This window comes from Nannospalax galili, unplaced genomic scaffold, assembly GCF_000622305.1.
Source record: "Nannospalax galili isolate Female #2095 unplaced genomic scaffold, S.galili_v1.0 scaffold113, whole genome shotgun sequence".
Taxonomy (NCBI): Eukaryota; Metazoa; Chordata; class Mammalia; order Rodentia; family Spalacidae; genus Nannospalax; species Nannospalax galili.
The window spans coordinates 6,767,404-6,792,492 of NW_008335444.1; the positions used below are offsets into that span (position 1 = coordinate 6,767,404).

The window sequence follows — 25,089 nt, forward strand, 5'->3', positions numbered from 1 at the left end:
TGTCAAAGCCCCACTCCTGAACAGGTCCTTTCCTTCAAGAGGAGTTAGAACTTTCTGTGTCATCTTTGGTGACCATCTTCTGTGAACTAGAAGTTGGTCCTCAAATCCCACCCCATCCCCTATTCACCTTCCTTTGCGTTTCCCAAGCACTAAGACCTTCCTTGGTGATTTGTTCAATATGGTTCCTGGGGGCTCTGAGCATGGGGCTGGTTTGGGTTCCTCAGCCCACCCCAGCCTCTTTTTCTCTTTGGATTTCATCTATGAAGTCAAGCGTCATCAGTCCTGGACTTGGGGTCTGGGGGCTGCTAGAAGGGCAAGCCTCCATCCTTCCATATAACCTCGGTTCGTCCTTCTGGAAAACTAATCTGACTGTGTTCCCCTAAAATATCTGGCCTTTTTAGGAGGGTAGTCTAGAAAGAAAGGGGCAGAGTGAGAGAAAAAGAAGGAATGGCAAAGGGGAGGGGTGAAGGTGGGGTAGGACAAGGAATTCCTGTTCACTAAGCAAAGGGCCCCTGAGGAGAAAGGAAGAGAAACAGCAGGACATTTCCAAGAATGGGAAATCTAAGTAGACACATTGCTTCCTGGGCCAACTATTTGCCCTCCCCTTGGCCAGTGGGTGAGGGCGTGCCCTGTCTCCAAGGCAGGCAGGCAGGCAGGCAGTTAACCTTTCCATCAGACCCCTCATCTCCCTGGAAGCTGTAGGACCAAAGGAACGAACAGCATCTAAAAACACCTAAAAGGTAAGGTCCAAGATTGGAGGCCTCAGGCCCACTGGTATGCAAATAAGGGGACAGAATGGGGACTGGGACAGGGATTGGGCAGAGAGAATGGGGAGAAGTCAAGGCTCTGATCAGAGACACTGGAGGACACTTCCAAGTGGTCAGTAAGCTGCCTTAGGACTTAGTTTGGTTTGGAATGAGGAGTGTAAGGGAAGCAAAGAGACATCATACCTCTTACTACTGTTGGGGGTTTAATCTTTGGCCCAGATGAAATTCAGAAATCTGTGCAGCTGGCTTTGGGAGGCATGTATGATCAGGTATACAGTGGCTGTGGTGGTACCTGCACTTCAACACCCATGCCACAGGCAGCATTCCACCTGTCTGCATAGATATGGGTGGCTGCACAAAACTCATGCACATCATATATGTGCAGTCACCAGTATGCACGCACATAGATACACAGATGTCTACAGACCTTTCTTCATGCAAACATCCTCCCATAACCACACAGGAACTCTTTTTTGTCTCTACAATTATATTTCTGAAAAGCTGTATTTCTGGGGCTGAGGAGATGTCTCAGCGGTTAAGAACACTGACTGCTCTTGCAGAGGACTCGGGTTTGATTCCCAGAACCGACATGGCAGCTACGAACTGTCCTTAACTCCAGTTCCAACGGAATCGGATTCCCTCTTCTGACCTCCGTGGCATTGCACAACACAGGTGCACTCACATACGTGCAGGCAATACATTCATACACATAAAATAAAAATAATAATACATAAAATATTTTTAAAAATAAAAAAATTTACAGCCAATCTTGAAACAGATGCATCTTAGCTCTGGAAATTGTTATTGAATATGTCAGTGCTGTTGTCATGAAATGCTTCTTCTAATTATATGGCTATTAAATAAATAATTTTAAAAAACAAATTATTTTTAAAAAATTAAATAAAAAGCTATATTTCTATTTTTTGAATAAGCAGTCTTTCTTTTCCACATTGTATGTCAAAATATAAGTCTTGTCTCCAAATTGACTAGTTGTTCCTAAAAAGGGCTTATTCATTTCTGAACCTCCAGAGGCAAGTCCAGAGCCTGCAACTTAATGTATACCCCATAAATGCTTAAGTAAATGCATGACTGAATGATCTTTTAGTAAACCACAGTAGGGCTAGGGATATAGCTCAGTTGGTAGAGTGCTTGTCTAGCATACATGAAGTTCTGGGTTTGATACCCAGCTCTTCATAAACCAGGCATAGTGATACACGTCTGTCATCCAATACTTGGGAGGTGGAGGCAGATGAATCAGAAGTTCAAGGTCATCTTCCACTACATAGCAAGTTTGAAGTCAGCCTAGGATACCCTACGATAGTAGATCCCATCTCAAAAACAAAAGTCTCTAATGTAACGTCTTTAAAGCTAGCTTTTTAATGGAGAGTTTTATTTTGAGCATGGGGTTGCTGAAGAGAGAACATCTGTATAAATGCACAAGTATGTGCTCAGTGTGCCTGGGACTTGTGTAAGCCTGTCTGTGACTAGATGAGTAAGGAAGCCCGTGGCAGCTGTGTTCAGAAGCCTGGGTGAGTGATCACCACATAGTGAGGTGCTATGGAGTGCCTGATGAAGATGCCCCTAGACACAGCCCAGTCATTAAGGAGCCTCAGCAAGAGACTGAAGAGGTGCTGAATAAGTGTATGATAAATGGCTAGAATGTACAAGCATGAAAGAGGTTGGGTAATTTTATGGGCCCTTCCCACAAAGCTCTAGAGAGCTCAGCCTTTCCACTGTCTACCCCAGGATGCACCTCAAAGGGATTCAGCCCATTCCCATTCCTGTTCCTCCTTTAGGACCCCATGAGGCTCCCAGCTATCCTGAGTCTACTGGCCCTGGTGCTGCAGGAGGCAGGAACAGCGTCTGTCCCAAAGGAGAGCAAGGAGCAGAGCCCTGAGAAAGGTGATGCTTTTGCTGTTCTGCACGTGGGGGACTATGTCCTGAGCCTTGACGACAACAATGATGACTACAGTGAGGTCACTGACCTGAGCAACTACAAGGAACCTGTTGACTATGGGGACCAGCTTGCTGAGATGAGGGAACACGGTTAACTTGCATTTCCTGAAAGAAACAGGGGTCAGGGGCCAAGTCCCTCTCCATCTGTCCCATAATACAAGTCTCTCAAGCTCCCAACTCTGTATAAGATGCAAATTCTTTGTATGTGTTTCTTCATACGTATGTAGGTACATGTGTACGTGTGTGTGTGTGTGTGTGTGTGTGTGTGTGTGTGTGTGTGTGACCAGAAGACATTTTGGGTGTTATTCCTTAGGAGCTCTCCGTCTTGTGTTTTGGTTTTGTTTGGCTTGATTTGTTTTTTGTGTTGTGTTGTTTCGTTTTTAAGGCAGAGTATCTAATTAGCCTGGAGCTTGTCAAGTAAGGTGGGCTAGCTCGGGGATCTTCCTTTATCAGCCTCCCTTGCACTGAGATTATAAGCTTTCGCCACAGCCCCTGGATTCTTTTAAAAAGAGCTTCTGGGGATCAAGGTCATGTCCTCATGCTTATAAGGCAAATACTTTACCAACTCCATTGTCTTCTCGGTCCTAAGGTGCAAATATTTGGTCCTCCATAGGAACTTGTCACTTACATGATACTAAGAGGAGGACACTGTCTATCTCCAATGTCCATGTGGCACATTTCTTGGTCCTCCATAGGAACTTGTCACTTACATGATGATACTAAGAGGAGGACACTGTCTATCTCCAATGTCCATGTGGCACATTTGGTAAGGCCTTCTCTCCCCTGAAGTCATACATCCCTCTTTGTGGTCAAATAGGATCATGAGTCATGTTTCAATGGGGTGACGGTCTGCAGTATTCTCATGGTCTCCCTAGAAAGAGAAACGCTAGCTCATCTCTTTTCTTAGCCTGCCCTCCAGTCCGAAGTTCTCCTTAGCTCTCCTGCCCTCTGCAGGTGTTGACCTGTGCAGCATGATATGTGATTCCAGAAGCCTTTGCCCATTTGTGATGTGAGCCGAGTTGGGGTGGAGGAAGGGGTGTGTGCCAGCCTGAGCAATCCAGAGAGCACGGAGAGTGTACAATCCTGGACAATCCAGAAACCCAGACTTCAGTTTTGCGTTGATGCCTGCTGGGTACCTGATCCTCATCCCTCTCCTTTCTTGGCCTCGGTTTCCTCACTGGTAGGCAGAAGTTGCTATATGCCATGCTCTCTGAGATCCCTCCCTGCTCACTCTTTCTGCTCTCTCTACCCTGTCCTTCTTACCTCATGTTTGAACTTGGTCACTAGGTTTCCAGAGACCAAAGTAAGTCCATCTCAGGTACAGACTGGCCTTTGGTGTGTTATGTGCTATACTTCCAGATTAATGTGAGCAGCCTGGCTCTTCCAAAAAGGACTAGGCCCAACCAGAGTACTACAGCTCCAACAACAACATCATCAAACTCCGCAGTGACTCCTGCTGGGCTCCCAGAGTAGCCATGGTAAGTACGGATCAGAAGGTCACAGTATCCATAGATCACAGGCCAAGCAGTCACGAACCAGAATCAGTCGTCCAGTCCCAAAGTGGACTGTGGTGAGGGCTAAGGCCAGGGAATCCTGGGTTCAGGCTGGCCCTTGCCAGCAGTAATAAGAAGGGAGATTGCCATAGTAAGAACACTCAACACCACTAATAGGAGTGGCTGGTCAACACTGACACTTTTGCATACGCGCACAAGCAAGCAAAAACTTCTACATCCTAGCAAGCCACCCTACCTTAATTAAACAGCATCACTTGGGGAGCAGGTTGAATGGTAATTTGAGACAATTAAAAGCCTGGAAAGAAGAATAAATAACTTAGTGGCTGTCGCTTGGCACAGGGGCACATGAAGCAGTCACACTGACTTCAGCTCCAAATTCACCTCATTAGCAGCCCTCCCCAGTGCCTTCCAGGGGACTGGGGTACAGCATTGTTGATGGCAAGGGCTCAGCACTCTGCTAGGGATCAGAAACCAGGGCACAGAAGGAATGCAGCTTATTACGGACTTGCTGGTACTCTGATGTCTTGTTCTCCTCTGGGATGTTTGCTGGTGTGTACCTTGGGTACTGAGTCAGCGGGGGTGTTCAGTGGGGGGCGGGAGGGAGCATGAGCTCTCCAAGCCATAGTTTTAGGCTTAAAGAAACCATAAAGAGTCTCAGCTGGACCTGCCTTGGGATAAAAAGTGCTTGGGGCCCCCTTCTGCTCCTGCTGATCACCGCTGCTCTTTCATTTAGGGCCTATTTCCTTTCTATCAGTGCTTCTTTGATATAGATCGCCTGGTAATCTCTTTGCCTTGTGTTACAAGTGACATTAACATTGGTCAATTGGGTGAGTCTACTGATCAGTGGGTGTAGAGATGGACCAATGGGCTGAGAACAGGGGAAGACTGTTTCCTGATGGGAAATCTGGATGCGGATGCCATACCAAGGGAAATTGGATGCTAGGCAGACACTGTCCATTCCATCTTGACACAGTTCATGTCTAACTCCTCTTCATAAGGCAGCTGGCAGAGGCAGCATCCACTGATTATTCCATGTAATTCTGGCTTTTTTCATCTACACTGTACCTTTGGGGGTCTATGGAAAAGAAACAGACAGAGGTCCTGACATAGACTCAGGAGAACCAACGAAGGACCAGAGTCTGATGAAAGAACCAACTGGCTTACACTGAACTGTACTAAGGTGAACCCTCTCTTTGCCTGAGGACCGAGTGACAGACTGACAGCAACCAAGCGTATTGTCTGGATGCACTGTGTCAGTGGTTCTGGGCAACGATTAATAATAATAATAACAACAACAACAACACATGCCATCCAAAAGACACAGATGCCCGTGGCTCAGACACTCACTGAAGAAAGGACCACTGGCCACAGAGGCTGAAGGGAGTCTGACCAGAGATCTCCCTTTGTTCTGTCTTCTCTCTGACCAGGCCTGCCCACCTGCCTGATCTGTGTGTGCCTTGGTTCCTCTGTGTACTGTGATGATGCGGACCTCGAGAACATTCCTCCTCTTCCCCAGATGACTACCTACCTGTATGCTTGCTTCAATCACATCAGTCACATCCAAGCTGGAGACTTCAAAAGGCTGAGTATGTAATACCTTGAGACAAGGGGGAGGTGGCAAGGCAGAGAGGACTGCTGGGGTGCAGTGACCAGAAACTGTTAGCTCCCAGGTCTTTCCAACTGACAAATGAACAGGGCCCCAGATCTTTCTAAGTCCTTACCTTGAAGAGTTTAAGTGGTAGAAGTTGCCTGCTCTCATTTCTTTTTCCAAAGGGAGGTGGGAAAAGGAAGGTGTGCTGAGCCAACATTTCTAGGATGTTCCAGCAACTATACCTGTCGGCCTCCGGGCTAGACCACCCAAAACCTCTTTTCCGCACCGAGGCTGTTCACAGAGCTCTTTGCTCTTGCTTTGTTTTGCTGCTTTCTACCTTGTTCCCCGCTTGAGCCAGGAGACCTGGGCTTTCCTCTAGCATCTACCTATAATTGCTGACAGACTTTCAGGTCTTCAGTGTCCCCCATGCAGGGGGGAGGGAAACAAGGATTCCTGAGTTTGTTAGTTTTTGTTGTTAGGGGACTCTTTTAAGGTGGGTAGTCACCACAGAACCAGAACTCTGGGGGAAAATGTTGAGGAACTCTAGAGTTTCCTAAGGAGACCGAGTTAGCCTTGTTTCTTATTGTTTGGACCTGGTGTGAGTAGTGTGCTAGTTAGAATCCCCTTAGAGGGATGGGGCAGGCATAGAGGGATGGGGCAGGCACGGAGGGATGGGGCAGGCATAGAGGGATGGGGCAGGCATGGAGGGATGGGGCAGGCATAGAGGGATGGGGCAGGCATGGAGGGATGGGGCAGGCATGGAGGGATGGGGCAGGCATGGAGGCAAGCATATCCCACAGGGGGCCAGGAAAGGTGGTATGCTCATTTCACTCTTTGTTCTCCCCCAACATCTTTCAGCAAAACTGAAAAGAATTGACCTCTCCAGTAACTCCATCTCCTCCATCCACAATGATGCCCTCCGTCCACTGCCTGCCCTGCAGGATCTGATCCTCACAGAGAACCAGCTGGCAGCCTTGCCTGTGCTGCCCAGTGGCATTGAGTTTCTGGATGTCCGCCTGAATCGGCTGCAGAGCTCTGGGATACAGCCTGAGGCTTTCAGGGTGAGCCAGGGCTTCGGCCCATTAAGCAACACCTGTGTTACCCATGTACTCTGACCTCACATCTATCCCTGCTGCAACCCTGGTCTTAAAGCATAAAAACCAACGTCCATTTTTCTATCTCTTTCATTTGTGGATTATTAAACATTCTTCCAATTGGAAGAGACTGATTCTGACTCAAGAAAAAAGTGTTTTACATCATGCCATTCCTGGAGCCTCTGGAGTCTCAGTGAATGGGACATACAGGGCTGTCAGGTCTCGGGAACCTGTTACTGGGGACAGTGGGGCCAGAAGCCAAGATCAGCAACTCTCCCTTCTGTCTGTGGGGACATTGTCTCTAATGTTTGCCTCTTTCTATGCATCTGCTCCATTTACCTGTCTGCACACCAGCATCCCAGACAGGCTCAGTTCTGCCCTTGAAAACTCAAACTTATCTGTGGCTTTGGCTGATATGGTGTTGACTCCAACCCCAACTCCTATATATCATTTTATTCCTAAAATCTGCCACAAAGTGACTGGTCACTGTTTCTTGATGATCAAATTCTCAAGAGACACAATCTGATGGTTTATTAATTGGCCAGATTTGATGGGAAGAGCTAAGTCATATGACACAAATATGATCATATGGGCTAGGAAAAACCCAAGATGTATTCCACTGAAGACAAGCCAATGTGAATAAGACTGGCATCTCCCAGCATGCCCGCTGCAGGACTAGGAAGGGTCTTCAAAGACCAGCTGCTCACATCCAGCCTCTCTGCCTCTCTCAAGTACAGTCAGTCCACCTGACAACATTTCTGTCAGCAGCACTGGACCACATGCATGATGGTAGTACCCTAAGACTGTGTCATCTACTAACACCATAGCTCTCTCAGTTTGGGTAAATAATTGCATAATGTCACATTTCTCAGAATGTATCCCTGTCCTTAAGCAGTGCTTGAGTATAGCAAGAGCTTTTGTGCAAACAAATTCATGCTTAGAAGTATCAAATGGATAAAGTCAGAACTGCAGTTTTCATTTATTTATTTCTTTACAGATAAGACATGTAGTCCAGGATGGCCTCAAACTCATCCTCAGCCTCCAGAGCCCTGAGATAACAAGAGTGTGTCACCAAGCTGTGTGCTTGCTCTGTCTTTACGCCCCTTTGAGAACATCTTCCACTCTCCCAGATTTCTGTGTGCAGTGGTCCCGAGGAGGTCACAGAAAACTGTCCATGCTACTCGTGGGTAGGGTAAGAAACCTGCTATGAGCCTGCAGGTGTCGGTTTCCCCAGCTGTACAGAAAGCACTGGGACTGCCTGTCACTGAGCTCCCTGGCTATTCTGGCCCTCAGAAACATCCAGATTGTTTCCATATTAGGAGGCGCTTCTCTGCCTTCACTCGGACCTATTTTCTCAGCCTGGAAAAGGCAGGGACTTTGAAGCAGAGGACCCAAGTTCACTGAGTGAGTCACCTCTGATGTTTCCTCATTTATAAAAAGAGGGTAATAATGCCCACTTGACACAGCTGCTGCAAGATTAAACACACAGCATTTACCCAGAGCATAGGATGATTAAACACAGAATGGATGCTCCGTAAATGGTAGCTTACTCCTGCTCTCTGAGCCCCCTGCAGGCCAATCTCTCCCCAAGTCCCTCTCGGATCAGCCTCCCTGATTCTGACAGTGCTGTCAGACTTACATGCTCAGTCTGCCTCTGTATGCCTTGGGGTTCTGTTCTGCTGGTCTGGCATCCTCTGAACATGCTCTCCATATCCATTCTAGGTGAAACATTGAGAGACTTTTCACTGATGGCAGTGAAGTTGAGGCTAAGCCAAAACGTCCCCTGGTTCTCCTTTCTACCTGTCCCTGCCTTCCTCTACTCTTCCCAGTCAGCATTAACACCCCTTCCTGCTCCCTCACTGGAGGCACTCAATGACAACAGCTTTCCTTTGGCATCGGAGTTACTGTAAGCTACTTAAAGAACAAGCATCCTGAGCTGGGCTTGGTGGTGTATATACCTGTAATCACGGGACTTGAGAAGATGAGGCAGGAGGGTCACAAGTTTGAGGCTAGCTTGTGCTGTATAGAGAATTCCAAGTCAGTCTAAGATATGTAGCAAGATTCTTTCTGAAAAAAAAAAAAGAGGCACCCCACCCCACAAATAGGGCTACCTGACTCTGGCCTCATGGGGTACCTCCTCATGGCCAGGGCCTGACAGGACCCACCAGTGTCCCATACTCTGTGTCCCCACAGGTGCTAGAGAAGCTTCAGTTTCTCTACCTGGCAGATAACCTGCTGGATTCCATCCCAGAACCTTTGCCCCTAAGCCTGCGGTCTCTGCACCTACAGGTGAGGAGCCTTGGTCAGAACAAGGGCAGCAGAGGGTGGAAAGCAGGTAACAGGGGACTTCAGGGCCACAAGGGGACGGGGCGCGGTCTGTCTAAATGATACTCTACACCTCTGTTCAGAACATTTCCTCTCCTTCCATGTCTGTGTTCAATCCCACCCACCTACCTTTGCATCCTCCTGGTCTGCCTTCCTCGGCCTCTCCTCTTCCCATTAGGGCCTCACCCTTCCACTCTCCCCTTCTTCCCTCAGCTTTCCTAATCTTTTCCCTCTCTCTCTCTCTTTGTCCTCCACAAGTGTCCTCTTTTTGGCCCTGTGGCCTGTTCTACCTGCCTCGGTTTCTCCAGCTGGACATGAGGCTGTGATCCTTCAGTGCTTCCTGGGGATGAAACTTCTAGGGGTGGCCTAGCTGTGCTGTCCCTTCCAGAATAACAAGATAGACACCATGGAGAGAGACGCCTTCTGTGACACCAGGGAGCACAGATACACCTGCCAGCAGCTGGAAGACATCCGCCTGGATGGCAACCCCATCAATCTGAGCCTTTTCCCAGATGCCTACTTTTGTCTGCCACGGCTCCCCATAGGCTGCTTCACCTAACTGCCACTGATCCTCTCCTCCCAGGTAGAGTGCTCAGAGGCTCCCTGCATCTAAACAGTGCTCTTCATTTAGCCAAAGTATCAGATGGCCTCATGAGCCATAATCGCAAAATTACACGCATGCGCACACACACACACACACACACACACACACACACACACACAAGCTCCTGTGCACACACAGAGTGTTGTCCTTCAGCCACCAAATTTGTATTCCTCCCTCCTCTTTCCTTAACACCTCAAGGCTCCTGACTCAGAAATCAGCAGTATCTGCTGCAGAAATCTTTTCCACCCTCTCCATTCCTTCTTCCCACACAGAATTCCAGGACAGCCATGAAATAGAAACAGGAGGAAGAGAGGGAGACAGAGGGGCAGAAGCAGGGGTGGAGGCAGGGGAGAAGAGCGGCTTGGGAGTGCTGGAGCCAGCTCTTACTACCAGGCTGGCTAGACTGGTGCTCACATTTCCCAGAATTTTGCTGCTCAGTTGTTAAACACTGCCATTATGAAAATTTATATTATGTAACATCACAATTAAATATATTATATTGAAAACAAATGTAACAAATATTCAAAACTCATCACTTCCCAACAGTTTGAATATCTTGAAGATATTTCTGACCACGGCAGCAGCATGGTAAAGAGTCCATAGAATGGCATGGTACCGGGTGCTCTTCCTGACTCATTTGGTGACGACGTCATGTTGGTAGTCTGAAATTGGCCATGGTGAGAGGCTTAACCCATGGAAATCCACAAATGCTGCAAATCAAGCTTAGAATCTAATGTGTGTGTGTGTGTGTGTGTGTGTGTGTGTGTGTGTGTGTTGTTTTGAGCGCTGGTTGTTAGAAGCCTACCAGTACCACTGAAGAGAAAGAACTGCTGTTTAGACTAGTCCTCCCAGACCCTCCCTGCCCTCCCCACTGGAGATGTGTACCATTTCTATGGGGCGTGTCTTAATTTCTTGCTCTTTCTAGGGCCTCCTGTCTCATTTGGAGAGAACCATCCAGAAGGAGAGAGAAATGACCTGACGTCTCACCTGCAGACCCTCTTGGAAGCACTTTTCCCTGACTGCTGGCCAGCCTCAGCCTGCTCAGCCTCCGGGTTTCTGGCCTCTGGAGTCCATCCTTACTGTTCGCTCCTGCATGTACAACCAGCAGAGGGCAGCCTTGCGCAAAGACAAATAAATAAATATAACAATTATCTACAGCTTTTGAAGCCTGGGCGGGGACTGTGATGCGGACAGAATGGGAAGATGAGTAACTGTTATCTCCCAAGAGAGGACCACTTCCCTCTACTTCCTTATGGTGCACGCCTTTAATCCCAGCACTTGGGAGGCAGAGGCAGGTAGATCTCTGTGAGTTCAAGGCCAGCCTGGTCTACACAGTGAGTTCCAGGACAGCTGGGGCTACAGGGAGACCCTATCTCAAAAAGACAGCAAAAAAAAAAAAAATTTTTTTTTTTTTTTTTTTTGAGATAAGGTCTCACCATGTACCCCTGACCGGACTGGAAGTCGCTATGTAGATCAAGCTGGCCTAGAACCCACAGAGATCTTCCTCTGCCTCTGCTTCAGTGCTGGGATTAAAGGTACAGGTCACCATGCTCAGCCCTTTTTTCCCCACCAACGGAAAGATTCTTGTTATATAGCCCCAGCCTGGCCTTGAATTTGTGATCCTCCTTCCTCAGCCTCCCCAGTGCTGGGATTATAAACGAGTACCATCATGCCCTGCTACCCTGGTTCTTCTACCTGGATGGCACTGGGCACCTGGTGTTGATTGAGGCATGGAAGAGGCATGAGACAGGTAAGGTCTTTGATAATTCAGTAGGATTTTCTGCACATACCTGCTGTGTGCCTGACACAGCATGTGGTCACTAATAAGAAGCTGTGCAAAAGAAACTTACTCTTTTTTCCTCATCAAGTTTAGGATCTAGTACAGAAGATAATCACACAGGCAACCACACTATTCAACTCAGAAGTGCTATAAAGGGAGTCTACAGATAATGCCGACAAGAGGGGACCAAGTCTGAGGGTCTGGGGAAGCTCTTTGCAGAACCGGCATTTAAACTGAAATTGAAGATGGAATAGGAGCCTGCCAACTCATGGTTGCCAAGGCAACCACTTATGGTCCCAGTGGTCTCTGAGCCTGAAGGGATAGGTGTTTCTTGTGGCCCACATGGAAGAGAAGCATTTATCTGCCTTGCCCAACTCCTATGTAGCAAGCACTTCAGCAAGCACTTTGATCCTCACCATAATCCTGTAGGCAGACAAGCCAAGGATTACTGTTCCTACTCTTTGGATGAAATCAAGACCTGAAGAAGATAAATCACTTGCCCATCTCACATGCTTACTGAAGCTTAGACAAGAGACTCTACATACTGACTCTAGGCTGTCAGTGGGAAGACTTAGGGGTGCTGAGAGGTGCCTTCATGCCCTGGCTGAGGCCTCTGCCTTCCCTCATTGAGACCCAGGATTCCAGCTCACCTCACCCAGGGGAGCACCTCCCAGAGACACTAAAGCTCTCACTGGTTCCCAAAGAGCTTCTACAGGAGACCAGTTTCTCTTTCTCTCACTCGCTCTCCTGTTCTTTCTCACTCTGTCTCTCTCCTATGTGTATGTTTCTGTCTCTTTTGTATGTGTGTGGGGGTATACACATGTGTGTTCATGCCTGTGGAAGTCAGAGGACAATGATGTTAGTTATCTTCCTCGGTTGCTCTCCATGTTTTTATTTTTATTATTTTATGTGTATGAGTATTTCACCTGCATGCATGTAGGTGTACCATGTGTGTGCAATGCCTATGAGGGTAGAAGAAGACGTCGTATCCCCTAGAACTGGAATTGGAGGGTTGTCGGCTGCTATGTAGCTACTGGGAACCAAACTTGGTCCCAGGATCTCTGCAAGAGCAGCAAGTGCTTTTAACCATTGAGCCATTTCTCTAGTCCTTCTACCTTCTTTGTTGAGACAGAGTCCCTCCCTGGAGTTCACCAATTTGACTAGACTTGCTGGCCAATAAGCCCCAGTCCTCTGTCTCCTTAGCACTAGGATTATTACAGACACTAGCTACTGGTTTCCATTGTCTCACTGCCACATCCAAATTCTTTTTTTTTTTTTTCTTTTAATGTGAGTTCCAGGAATCTGAACTCAGGTCTTTAGGCTTACATAGTAAGCACTTTAATAACTGAGCCACCTCCCCAGCTCTCCCCGACCCCGCTTCTCGGGGTAGGTGTTTCTCTATCACTCTCACCGCCCCCCCATTAGTCCTATGCCAATCCACATCCCTTATCACCTTCCATTGCACTTTACTGGATTGTGAAAAGACTCAGGTATCCAACAGCTGAAAGCCTCCAAATCCCTAGCTTCAAGAAATCCTGGATCAATGGAACCCACTAATAACTTATATATGTATGTATGATGTATAGTGTATATATACATATACATATATATATATATAATATTTTCTGAAACAAGGGCTCCTGAATGCAGAGGCTACATTACACCTACGATGAACTTGTATCTAAGAAAGTCCTATAGTTCCCACTCTTCTGTGAGAGGAGGAGACTGGTGATTCCTGGGCTTCTGGAATTTGCCACTCAGTGCCATGAAAGCTGTATGCACCTCAATCATTTAATCCCAAAGCCATGTTAGACAAGAAGGAAGCTCATCTCCTTGATGGGGACGAGGAAACAGGCCTCTGAAAGGGTGTGGTGTACTTTCAAACTGCAAAGAAGTGGCTCAGCCAAACCTCAAACCCAGGTCCATCTATTGGGGACCCAGAGATCTAAGGTCCAGCTCTGATTGCACACTCCTGGACTGACACTGCAGTCAAGTGCCAGTCAAGGAGGCAGATTGTCTTCCCTAAGTCCATCCTATACACCAGGTAAGATTTCTCCAAGGCCACACCTCTGCAGCCATCTCCTGACTAATCCCAGATTTTGGCTAGGGAAACCCAGGGAACAGAAAGAATACCCTTGTTGGCCCACTCACTGAAGAATTCTAAAGAGAGCATCTGTCCCTCCACTACAGAGAAGGTTGTAGGGATTAACTTGCTCCTAGCAGCTGTTATATCATGGTCTTATGTGAAAGAACCTGACCGGCCTTGCTCAGGACCAGAAAAAGTTGAGCTGAGTCATGTTGTGGCAGGCAGAGAGTATTTCTTTAGCCAGTGGCACCCCCCACCCCCATCCTGTGAAATGATAATGCTGTGAGACTGGGCAAGAGGGTAGGGGCTCTGAGAGAACAAAGCCTCTCACAGGGGGCCTCAGGGTCCAGGCAGACATGGCAACCAGCCCAAGTGCCTCAGGGCCCACACCAGAGAGCAGTCTAGCCTTGTTTAAGAGCAACCTCGTCCAAGAGGTACAAGTGCCTACCTCAGACCCTGGGTAAGGCCTGACTGAACTCCTTCTGACCCTGGCAAGGGCACTTGTGGCTCCAATGCCTGCCCTGAAGGAAGGGCAGCACCTCCCTCCTTGGCCCGAGGCCTTTGGGAGGTTCCTAACCTCAGGAAATCCACCTTTGCCAGCTCTGGAAGCTTTGAGAAAGGAGGTACAGGGGAAGAGGCAGGGCCTCTCTTATCTGCAGCAGAAGATGAGCTTACAGTGACCTCCTTCTGCACCACCCTGTCCTCAGCTCCAGTTTCCCCAAAGCTCATCCAGCTCCAGAGGAAGGAGGGAGGATGGGAGAGACTGTAGGGGCTAGAGCCAAACAGAGCTGAGGAGCCTGGGAGGTTTCCTCACCTAACCTTGCCTGTGCTTCCTTCCTGCTTCCCTTTCCTTTAGCCTTTTCCCCTGTGAGGTCATTCACACTGCAAATTTGTACTTTAGAGTTCTTTTACATCTGGGATCTGACACCATAGTTCGATTCTGTGAAAAATAAAGTGATACTCCTACTTTGGGAGGTCATGTGCTATGCTATAGCTGAGAGAAACATGACCAGCAGCATAGGACGTAGAAAAACAAGATGGGAAGCCAGGCTTGATGGCCCATAGCTGTCATTTCAGTATTCAGCAGGTTGAAGTAGAAGAATCAGGAGTTCAAAGTCAGCCAGGAGACAGAGGCAGGTGAATTCAAGGTCAGCCTGGTCTAAATAGAGAGTTCTAGGATAGTCAGGTACATAGTGAGACCCTGTCTCAAAAACAAACAACAAACCAAATAAACAAAGAGGAGTATACTGTAGGGAAAGCCATCATTTCTCAGGAATTCCTGCAAGAGAAGCAGGAAACCCTGTCTAGAGCACCAGAGCTGTGGTTCAATGCCCTATCTCCAAGTGCTTTTTTTTTTCTTTTTGCCTGCTAGGAATCAAACCCAGGGTAAAGGTTCCACCAACTAAGCTATATCCCCAACTCTTCAAAGTGCTTTGAGATGCAAAGACTGAGGAGGGCATCCCCCAGACTGGAAAGGGGTACCACCCAGTGAGCTGGCTGCCAGCACAGTGGGGCTACATCCTCAGAGAACACAAGTGAGGGATCTCAGCTCAGGAGAACCCTGCAGCTCAAGGACACTCTCTTCCCAACTGCCCACTGCCACATGCCAGTGTCTGTGTCCTTTTCTCTCCTGGTCAGGAAGAAGACAGCCTGATTCAAGCGGCTTGGCTCTGCCCCGCCCCTTCCCATCTGCATCCTCCCAGCTGCTCTTTCCTCCTGCTCCCTCCTCTCCAACACACCAGCTCTCTCAAGGTCATCTCCAGCCTGACCAGCAGACTCCATGTCTCCAGCAGCTCACATCTTCCAGGCCTCCCTCAAGGCAGCTTAAAGAATTTCCCTATGGAAGGAGGGTACCTGTGTATCCCCATTTTCTTTTTACTCCAAAAAAGATGAGGACAGCCTGACTGCCATGATAATGCTGTGCACTCAGGTCCCCTTGGCCAGTGGGCAAACCTGTGGCCCTGGGCAGGCATAGGCACACCATCGTGATCATGTGTACGCAAATGCCCTCCACCCACCCTATTCCCCCTGACATGTTCCTTACAGTTCCTTTTGTCCCTGGCCTTCACCTGGCACCACAGCTCTAGCCTGGTCTTCAGAATCCTTTTCACCTGTGTGTGCCTCAGTTGGGACCCAGGATAGGATGGAAGGGCTTTATACTGTGGCCACCTGAAAAGGAACTGAGAAGTAAGGGAGTGAGCATTGTAATGAGAATCCCAAATTTAGCCACCTGCCTTCTTGTGGGACGTGTGGCAGATTACACTTTCTCCCATCCCCAACTTCCTGGCAGGGCCCCCTCAGGTTGGTCTGTCTTAGAGCCCTGGGTGGTGGTCCCTCTTCCTCCCTATTGCATTCCTCCTTGGAGAACTTGTCTTCCTGTCTACCTGCATAGACAAAAAGCCTTCCCATGGGAGGGAGAACAGAAGAAAGCAGAGAACAATACAGTCTAGTCCCTCAAGTCCGTGTCCTGGTCCTAAATCAACTGTATCCTGGCCTCCATCTGGTTTTGCAGCAGGCCTTATTACCCACCTCTGGTCAATGCTGAAGAGGGAACAATCCCAGCAGCAGCACCACCACCCTACACCCCCTACACCACGGTCCTCCAACAACACAGGGAGCAGTGCTTGAATGGCATCCATCAAGGGTTAAAACACGAAGCTTCAGGAGGGAGAGGGACCCTGCAGCTCAGGACAGGCTCCTGGAGCCCAGTACATGCAGAAGCAGCTGTGTCTTCCTTGGGGATCTAAGAAATTCCTGTGTCCTGGAGACAGACAGTGAGGAAAATGAGAATCTAATTTGGGGGTAGAGGAGCCATGGGAAGTGGGGGGCAGAGAAAAGAAGGGCCACCACAGGTGAATGAGGTCTTTGACTCTGGAGCTGTGCTAAGTGAGGGTGTTCTGCAAAATCGAAGAATGTGAAATGGCCATCCAGATATTTCCAGCCAAACCACCTTACAGAAGAAAACTTCGGACTTGAGTCTTCTGGGTCAGCCATGTACTTGGGATGAAATCACCTTGCCAATGTCCATGCTAAGTGTTTGAAAAGGTCTGTTCGAAAAGGGTCCTTTTCAAAGTCAGACACCTAGGACACCATCCATCCTGCAGAGCTAAGTGAGAGGTAGGAAGCAGCAGAATTCTGTATTTCAAAGAACCTGAGATGCCTTGAATCCTTTGCCCCTGTGTCTAGACAGCCTTCTACCTAGTGCAGGTGGGGATCTCCCTCAGGTGTGAGGCAGCACCATAGGCCAGGCTGTAGAGAGCTGCCCAGCCTACATTTGTGAGCTGCCATGTGAGCCTGTGCTAGCCCTTCGCATTGCATATATCACATTTAACCTCCAGAGAAGGTCAGTGGGGTGGGCACTGCCCCTATTTTATAGGAAGCATTCCTTGTCCAAGGTCATCCATCAAGTAAGAGACAGAATGTTTGCAAAGCCCTCTGGGCCTCCTGGATTAGATCTGGGTACCTGACATGCATGCTGAATTCTCATACTTCCTATGGAAACCTTGCTCAGAACACATCTGATAAACACTGCCAGACCAACTCTACAGCAGTAAAGGAGGCAGGCCTGAGACAAAATTCTAACTATAAATGACCCTTTCTCCACAGTCCCCAACTAGTGGCACTTGCCACCTGGATTTCTCCTCTAAACCTCTCTAATCTCAAACTCCCTTCCCACACCCCTTCCCTTCCTATCTATTGTCTCTAAGCCAACTTCTTGGCTCCTGAGCATCTATTCACTAGTTTCTTTCCATGTTTCTAACCCTGACTACAATAGGTTCCTTCCTGATTTTGGTAAACAGAATCACAAGGTAGCCCAATGGGGTTATTCCAAGGCAGGTTTGATCTCCCTCTGGAGTCTTGTTCACTGCAGTCTCCAGGGGGAATGTGAGTGGGGAGTGCTGGCCTGGCCACTCTGCCTCTCTGCTGCCCCCTCCCACCATTGTCATTGCTGCAGCTTGGGAATCAGTGGGCACAGCTTCAGACGGACTGTCTCTTTCCTTTCCTGGAGTCCAGGAAGTGCCCCCTCCTCCTGACTGGACTACTGAGAGAAGAAGAAAAGGAAAGTTGGTTTGAGGCCCCATCAAGCAAGCTTCCACCATCCTGACATGTGCAGGGTAGATTCAGAGTAATTCATGACAGCCTGTGAAGACACAGTAATGCCCAAAGCTGATGTGTGCATGCACATGAGCCCCACCTCAAGCAGAGTGGGCGCCCGTGGATCCTATGTCCCACATGTTTAAGGAAATCTGCTCATTTTTGACCAAGGAAATAACTGATTTCACATGGATCTCGAGGTTTCTGAGCAGAGCAGAGAAGGAACCTGAGTCTATAAGGACCCAACCTTAGAAATTTCCACAGATCCAGACCCTGCCTCAGCCTAGTATCTCTAGTTTCTTCCTTGATTCTTTGAAGAGCTCTTCATTAAGAGCCAAACACCTGGGACTTTGTCATAATGAAAACAGACAAGGTCTCTTCACAAGGAGGGAAACAATAAATGCTAACAGATAAAGGACATAATTCATGTAGGGAATCTTTCAGCTAGAAAAGAACAAGGGGACAGATAATTTGTGACTTCATGAGCCCACAGGGTGTTTCTACTTCTTTTTTTATTTTTTCTTTTAAGTTTTTTGATTTTTATCTTATGTGTATGAGTACATTGCCTGCATGTATGTAAGTGTACTTGTGCCGTGCAATGCCCACAGAGGTCAGAAGAGGACATCAGACCCTGGAACTGGAGTCACCATGTGGGTGCTGGGAATTGAACCCAGATCCTCTGCAAGAGTTGCCAGCGCTCTCGACTGCTGAGCCATCTCTCCAGTCCCATATGTTTCCACTTCTTAACATGTCAACACTAAAAAGGAGTGTGGTAAAGAATGGAGGGCAGAGGCTTGTGGCATTAGGTGAACTAAGACCTCCCTAAGAAAGTAGCAGCCAGCACAAAGGGAGGGGACTGCACTCCAGTCAAAGGGATCAGTAAGTGGGAAGGCTTGGGCAGAAGAAAGCACAGCGAGCTTGAGGAAGAGAAAGGACACTCATGTGTGCAGCCACAGCTGGCTGGAGGTGGGGCCTGAGAGCCAGAAGGAAAAGCTTGTAGGATGTTGTGCTAAGTGTGATGGCTCCTTCTCTGAGAAACTCAAAAGGCTCCCACCCCTTCTGTCCCTGTTAGTCATGCTAAAGACACAAAGCATGGGGGAGAAGGGAGTATGATTCACAAACCAGAGGGTGACAGTGACCAGAGCAAACATTACCTTTTAAGAAGGAAGAATCTGTTGCTTGGCTACCAGGCCTGAGTAGGTTTATGGGTAGAAATGGAGAGCTGAGGTGGAGAAGGAAAGACCCCCTCCTGGGGCTGGTAGACCACCAGAAGAGGAGGAAGAAGACCCTCAACAGCTTTCAGAGGGAGTGAGGCCTTGAGGAAGGGGCAGCAAAGAACATTCTAAGGGTGCTTGGCCGGTTTTATGCCAGGTAACCCCTTGGTGACAGTCTCAAGGAGATGCCATCAGGCTTTCACTTGTTTCCAGGCTTCAACATTTGGAAATGTGCATTGTTTGCCTTTCTGAAGCCATAGGAGAAGCAGAAGCCCCCGTTACTAACCCTGTTCCATGCTGAACTGCTGTGTGGCCCAGGCAAGTTTTTCTCCTCTGACCAGGAGCAGACTGGAGTCTGATCTGAGGGTACAGATAGTCTTGGATTCCATGTGCAGAGTGTTTCTGCTTTCTTAACAGGGAAGATATACAAAAGCATGAGAAAATGGGCCGAGAGACCAGCCACTGATCCAGAGCAAGCTGGAGAACTGGGTTTCCCCAAAGATGCATGTGTTAGACATTTCAACCCTGCGACAAAATACCAAACATAAACAACTCAGAGGAGGAAAGATTTATCAGAAATGTCAGTCTAATTGGGCTGACGTTGGAGAGATGGTGCAGCTGTTAAAGAGTCAGGCTCACAACCAGAAATTTTGGTCAAGGTCAGCTGGATCCATCACTTTGGGCCTGAGGTGAGGCAGAATGCCAATCAGAACATGTGGAGGAAGATGCTCAGTTCATGGAAGCCAGGAAGCAGAAAGAGTACCTGGAAGGGATAGGGCCAAGATATACTCTTATAGACATATCCCTAGTGACCCACCTCCTCCAACCAGGTCCCACCTTCCAGTCCCATCACCTAACAGTCCATTCAAATAATGATAATCCCATCAAAGGATTGAGTCATTGATTAGGTCAGAACCATCAATCTAATAGTCGCTAGACACACTCTCACAGACACACCCAGAAATGTGCTTAATCCTCTAGTCACCTCAAAATCCAGTCAAGTTGATAAGCGAGATTAACCATCTGGCTGGGATTGTAGCTCCATGGTCCAGCACCTGCTAAGCACGGGCCAGGGCTCTAGGTTCTATTCCCAGCATGACAAAAAAAAAAAAAAAAAAAAAGGGAAGGAGTGTATTATAACAAGAAAAAAAAAAAAAAAAAAAAAAAAATAGGGAAGGGGAAAGGGAGAGAAAGAAGAGGGGAGAGGAAGAGAAGAGATTAACCATGACCTCCCAGGGATGAAAGTTACCTGACTCAGGCTCAGCTACCTCAAAGAAACATTCACTGAGGTCAGGGACTCCCAGCAGCCTTGATAAGCCAGGATAGGGCAAAGGGAAGGAGTCTGTGGCATCCATGGGTGAAATGTTCCTTGAAATATAGAAAAGCCCCTTTCCCTTTCAATGGCTGTGGCACTCTGGTTCTGGTCCCTCTGGCTCTTCTCATTCTGCAGTTCCAGGGCAGAGCCATCCCCTACCCTGCCAGGCCTGGTTTCCCACTCCTTGCCTCCATCCTGGCCACAGAGACTGGAGATAGCTTTTTAACAGGCAGCCTGCTTTCTCATGTGCAGTAAGTGCCTCCCAGCAGAACCTGCTGAGCTCCTTCCCCACATCATCATCAGCACACAGAACAAGCAGGCCATTTCTCTTGCTCTCCTCCCCCGCCTCCTGTCTCTCTTCTCTTTTTTCTCTTCCTCTTCCCTACTCCTTCTCCCCACCTATCAGAGTCACTGCCACCTCCTGGGAAGCAGAGAGGGTTTATCATCAAATCAAGCTTTGTCATAAGGAAAGCAGGTTTATTTTCCTCATTTTGAGAAGGTGCTGACAGGAGCAGGGTGGTTATGCTTTTCCCCCTGTGACTGAATCTGGCACTGTCTTACAGCTTATCTCCAAGCTGCTCCTGTGACCTGCGAGGGTCACTTGCCCCTTAACCCTTATCTCTAAGTATTTGTTCATAGGACATGTCCAGTCTGAGTCCTTTCTCTATCTTTCAGGTTCAGTAATTTGGAGTCATTCTATTTAAGTGCCAGGAATCCCAGGGGCTGAAGATATGAGACACATAGGGAGGGATGTGCCACGGAGGCATGAATAAACCATTAAGATACAAAGCGGTAACCGAGGCGACAGAGGTGTGCACACAGCCTCATGGCAATGGCTCCCAGGGGAGCAGCCAGTTCATGTGGGTGCAGAGATGAGGGATGGCATCCTGGAGGTAGGATGCTGGAGAAGAGAACCCAGGGCAGAGTGCTCTGCCACAGGATGCCATTCCCAGGCTTCAGAACCAAGTAACCTCAGCACCAAAGAGCACAGCAGGGCAAAGCATGGCTAGAGCTAAGTGGGATGTGGGGATAAGCACAGGGACAGGTAGAAAAAGGTGCAGAGGAGCCAGGTGTGGTGGTGCACACCTTTAATCCCAGCACTTGGGAGGCAGAGACAGGCAGATCTCTGTGAGTTCAAGGCCAGCCTGGTCTACATAGTGAGTTCCAGGACAGCTGGGGCTATGGGGAGACCCTGTCTCAAAAAGAACAAAAAAAGAAAAAGAGAAAGAAAGAAAGAAAGAAAGAAAGAAAGAAAGAAAGAAAGAAAGAAAGAAAGAAAGAAAGAAAGAAAGAGAAAGAGGTACAGAGACCCCAGTGGGGGGCTGAGGTCAAAAGGTCAGGTGAGTATTTGGGAAATTCTGGAAAAGTAGATTGGAAAAGAAACCTGTAGTAACTGGCTAGGAGCCCTACACTAGAACAAAGGTGAGAGTTCTGGGTAAGTGGAAGTAAGGTTGGCCAACAGAGGAGATAGCAGGCAGAGAATAGGGTCAGAAGCAAAAAATACCACTTAGGAAGAGCATGTAGCCAGACACAGGCCTGAGAGTGCCACAGGGGCATGTGGGCAGGGTGGCAGAAAAGAGGAGCCACCTGTCAGGTGGGAAGAAAGTAGAAGGAAAAGAGAAGGTTGGGGCAACCCTCCCTGGGAACAGAGCTTGTTTGCAGGCACAGAAGAGGCAGAGCCTTCATGCTCAGAGGACTTCCAGGCTGAGGTAGAGGGCATGCACAACGCCCCACCCACTACAAAAGCAACCAGGGACCTGGGAAGATGGCTCGGTGGTGAAGAGCATATCCTGTTCTTGTAGAGAACCCAAGTTCAATTCCCAGCACCCATGTCAGGTGGCTTGCAACCACTGTAACTTTGGCTCCAGGGAATCTGACACCTTCTTCTGGCCTCCACAAGCACCTGCATATATGTGGAAAACACATACACAGACCTACACACATACACATAAAGTAAAAAATAAAATTAAAGTTCAAAAGCAACCAACAAGTACCATCAACACAGGAATGCATTGTGTATGAAATGAGTTCAGAAATAAATCCATGCTAAAGGGACACAGAGAAGATGTACCTGGGGACAGGGAGGCAGGGACACCCTCTGTAGCTCCAAAGCACTGAGACCAGTTGGGCTGTGACATCCATAATTCATAGCCATCAATCCTTGAGGGCCTGGCTCTGACCCTTTTGGTAGGCACTCTGTCCTCTGACAGCTGAGCCCTCCTCCTTGGAGGCCCAGGGCAAGAGGTTTTCTGTATGAGATGGACTCCAGCGCCCTGCAGCCAGATGATGGATGGGGAGGCAAGAGCTGCTGGGGTAGCTGCTAGGAGAGAAGAAATACAGCAGCAGAGCTATCCAGAAACAAGGCAGACTCAGGGGTGAGTGGGGGAGGGGATCTGGATCCTGCTTTCTGCCATCTCTGTCTCCCTGCCCCTCTCTCCAACTGGGTCCTCCAGTCCTGTGACACATCAAGGCTGGAGACAATAGGGAGACAGTGAAAGACCAAGGGTCCTTGGGATCTTCTCTTCCCTCTCTTCAGGACCATGGATTTGGGGAGTACTGAGGAGCAGCTCATCGAAGCTTGCCCTGTTCCCTGTCCCAGTGCCCCCGTGCCCCAGAAAAAAAGCTCAGCTCCAAGCTATCTTAGGTAGATATAGGCTCCGGTCCAACCTAGCTTTCCCAGGCAGCTGAGGCAGACACTGGGCCAGCAGCTAGCCGAGCAAAGGGATATCTCCTGGGATTCAGTCCATTCAGGATTCCATCTCAGGGCTCAAGGTAGACAAGAACTACAGCCAATGTCTCCAGGAGTCAAGGCTGTGATTCTGACTGCCTGGCAGGCGCAGCAGTCTGTAGGTGTGATGGGCAAGGTGTGATGGGCAAGGCCTCAGCCTACTCTTCCCAGCCTGTGAATTTCATTTGTCCATTCTTTCCATGTGCACACAAGGCAGCAGGGAAGCTGACAGGTTAAAACCGGCCTCCCACTCACTCCTGTCAGCTGTGGGGGTAGAGGAGCAAAGAGGCAGAAAGCCATGGGAATCCTCTTTTTACAAAGCAGCTAACAGGACAGGATGCTGGGCTTCCTTGGGGGGAGGGGGAAGCCTCTGGTACTATTGGTCTCTCCAGCCCAACAGATACAAAACAAGTGTACTGATTGTGGGAGTAATCAGTCATTCACTGATTGACCAGGCTCTCTAGAAGTGAATGTGGGGCAGTTAGGATTGCGTGGTATCTCAGATCTGGGCCCACTTCCTGTGGTTCCCTTAATCCTAGGCATAGAACTTATATTAGTGGATCAAACATGGGCCTTGTCCTGGGAGCTTAGACTGGAGCAATAGTGGTAGGCAGTAATGTTAACAGAGACACGGACTGGGTAGAAAGGACTGGAAGACCCTGAAGAGGAGACAGCAAGTATACTGGCCTAGGCACCGCTTTTTTCGGGTCTTCTGGGCCAAATGACCCAGGCAGGATCAGCTCACAGAGATGCATGGCTAGGAGGGGCCTTGCACAGCACAATACAAATGTATAGAAAGAATAAGAGGCAGTCTACATCATGTGTGCTTCTGAAGGTAGAAGCAGGAAGATGGCCTCCATAAGGGACTGGTCTTCGCTCTTCCTCCTTCTTCCTTCACAGGCTGCAGCTCACCCTTAATGCATTACCATCTCCAACTAGCTCCTCTGCAGTATATCAGATAGATCTCTGCTCAAGCCTGGGCTGTGTTCTAGGTTCCCATGGAGAAGAGTGGGGACTCCCCCAACCAGGACTCTGGTACCTAGAACATGTGTTGGTGTTCAGAGAAGCCAGAAGGAACATCTACCCCCAGCTAGGAAGAACTTTCCATCCACGACTTTCTCAGGGGCCCAGGGCATCCTGATCACATCTGGCCCTCAGAGAGTTTCAGAGACAGACTTCCCAGAATGCACTCTGCTTGCCTCTCTACCTCACCCACTTTCTCCTGTCCGTTCAGGTCCATGCCTTACCAGGCTCCCAAAACCACATGAGGACCTGCCAGGGGGCAGGGAGGAGACCTGACTGTGGAGCATAAGATCTTCAGAGACTCTTCCACACTTGCTGCCTGGCCTGGGTCTGTGCTGTAGAGTGAGGTTCTTCCTCTAAGAACAGGAAACCAGAGGTCCTGTGAGGCAGCCCTCCTCTGCCTCTGCCTTGTGGTCTCGAAAGGTCTGTCTCAGGAACCAAGGTTGTTTCACTCTCTTCTAAAGGTTCCCCCTCTTGCTGGTTCCTTTTGGTCCTACCTAATGCACACATCCTTTCTCTCCTGCTAGACAGATGCCAACTAACACACACCTCATACCGGCTTCCCCAGTAGTAGGAGGAAACATGGAGAAAACTGCCTTAGATTCCGTCTCTTTTAAAGTACAGCCCGGCCTGGTTAATGTGTAGAGAAGATCCTGGGTTTGAATCTTAGCACTATACTCAGTAAGTTATTTTTCTTGTATTTCACTTTCATCTAGAAAATGAGACTACTGTATTAGTCAGGGTTCTCCAAAGAAACAGAACCAGTAGAATGAATATGTATAGATATTTATCAGCTTAGCTCACAGGATAGAGTCCGAGTAGTCCAACAATGGCTGCACCACACTGGAGAGGCTGAGAATCTGTAGTCGCTCAGTCCACAAGGCTGGATGTCTCAGTAGTCCCAATCCGGTGCTGAAGGTCTGACAAATTCCAAAATATCAGCTAGTCTTCAGTCGACAGCAGCAAGATGAACTCACCAGCGAGAGAGAAGGCAAGC

General features: G+C 48.6%; 1 protein-coding gene across 1 annotated transcript; it reads left to right on the forward strand.

Annotated features, from left to right (window-relative positions):
• The first annotated feature begins 692 nt into the window (after positions 1-692).
• Positions 693-10,904, forward strand: Optc (opticin). The gene is given in 10 exon segments (XM_008830358.2): positions 693-740; positions 2,564-2,806; positions 4,089-4,174; positions 4,176-4,201; positions 5,665-5,823; positions 6,687-6,889; positions 9,116-9,211; positions 9,636-9,830; positions 10,398-10,528; positions 10,777-10,904. Coding segments are annotated over 7 exon segments (978 nt in total). The 5' UTR covers positions 693-740; positions 2,564-2,569; the 3' UTR covers positions 9,807-9,830; positions 10,398-10,528; positions 10,777-10,904.
• Positions 10,905-25,089: the final 14,185 nt, after the last annotated feature.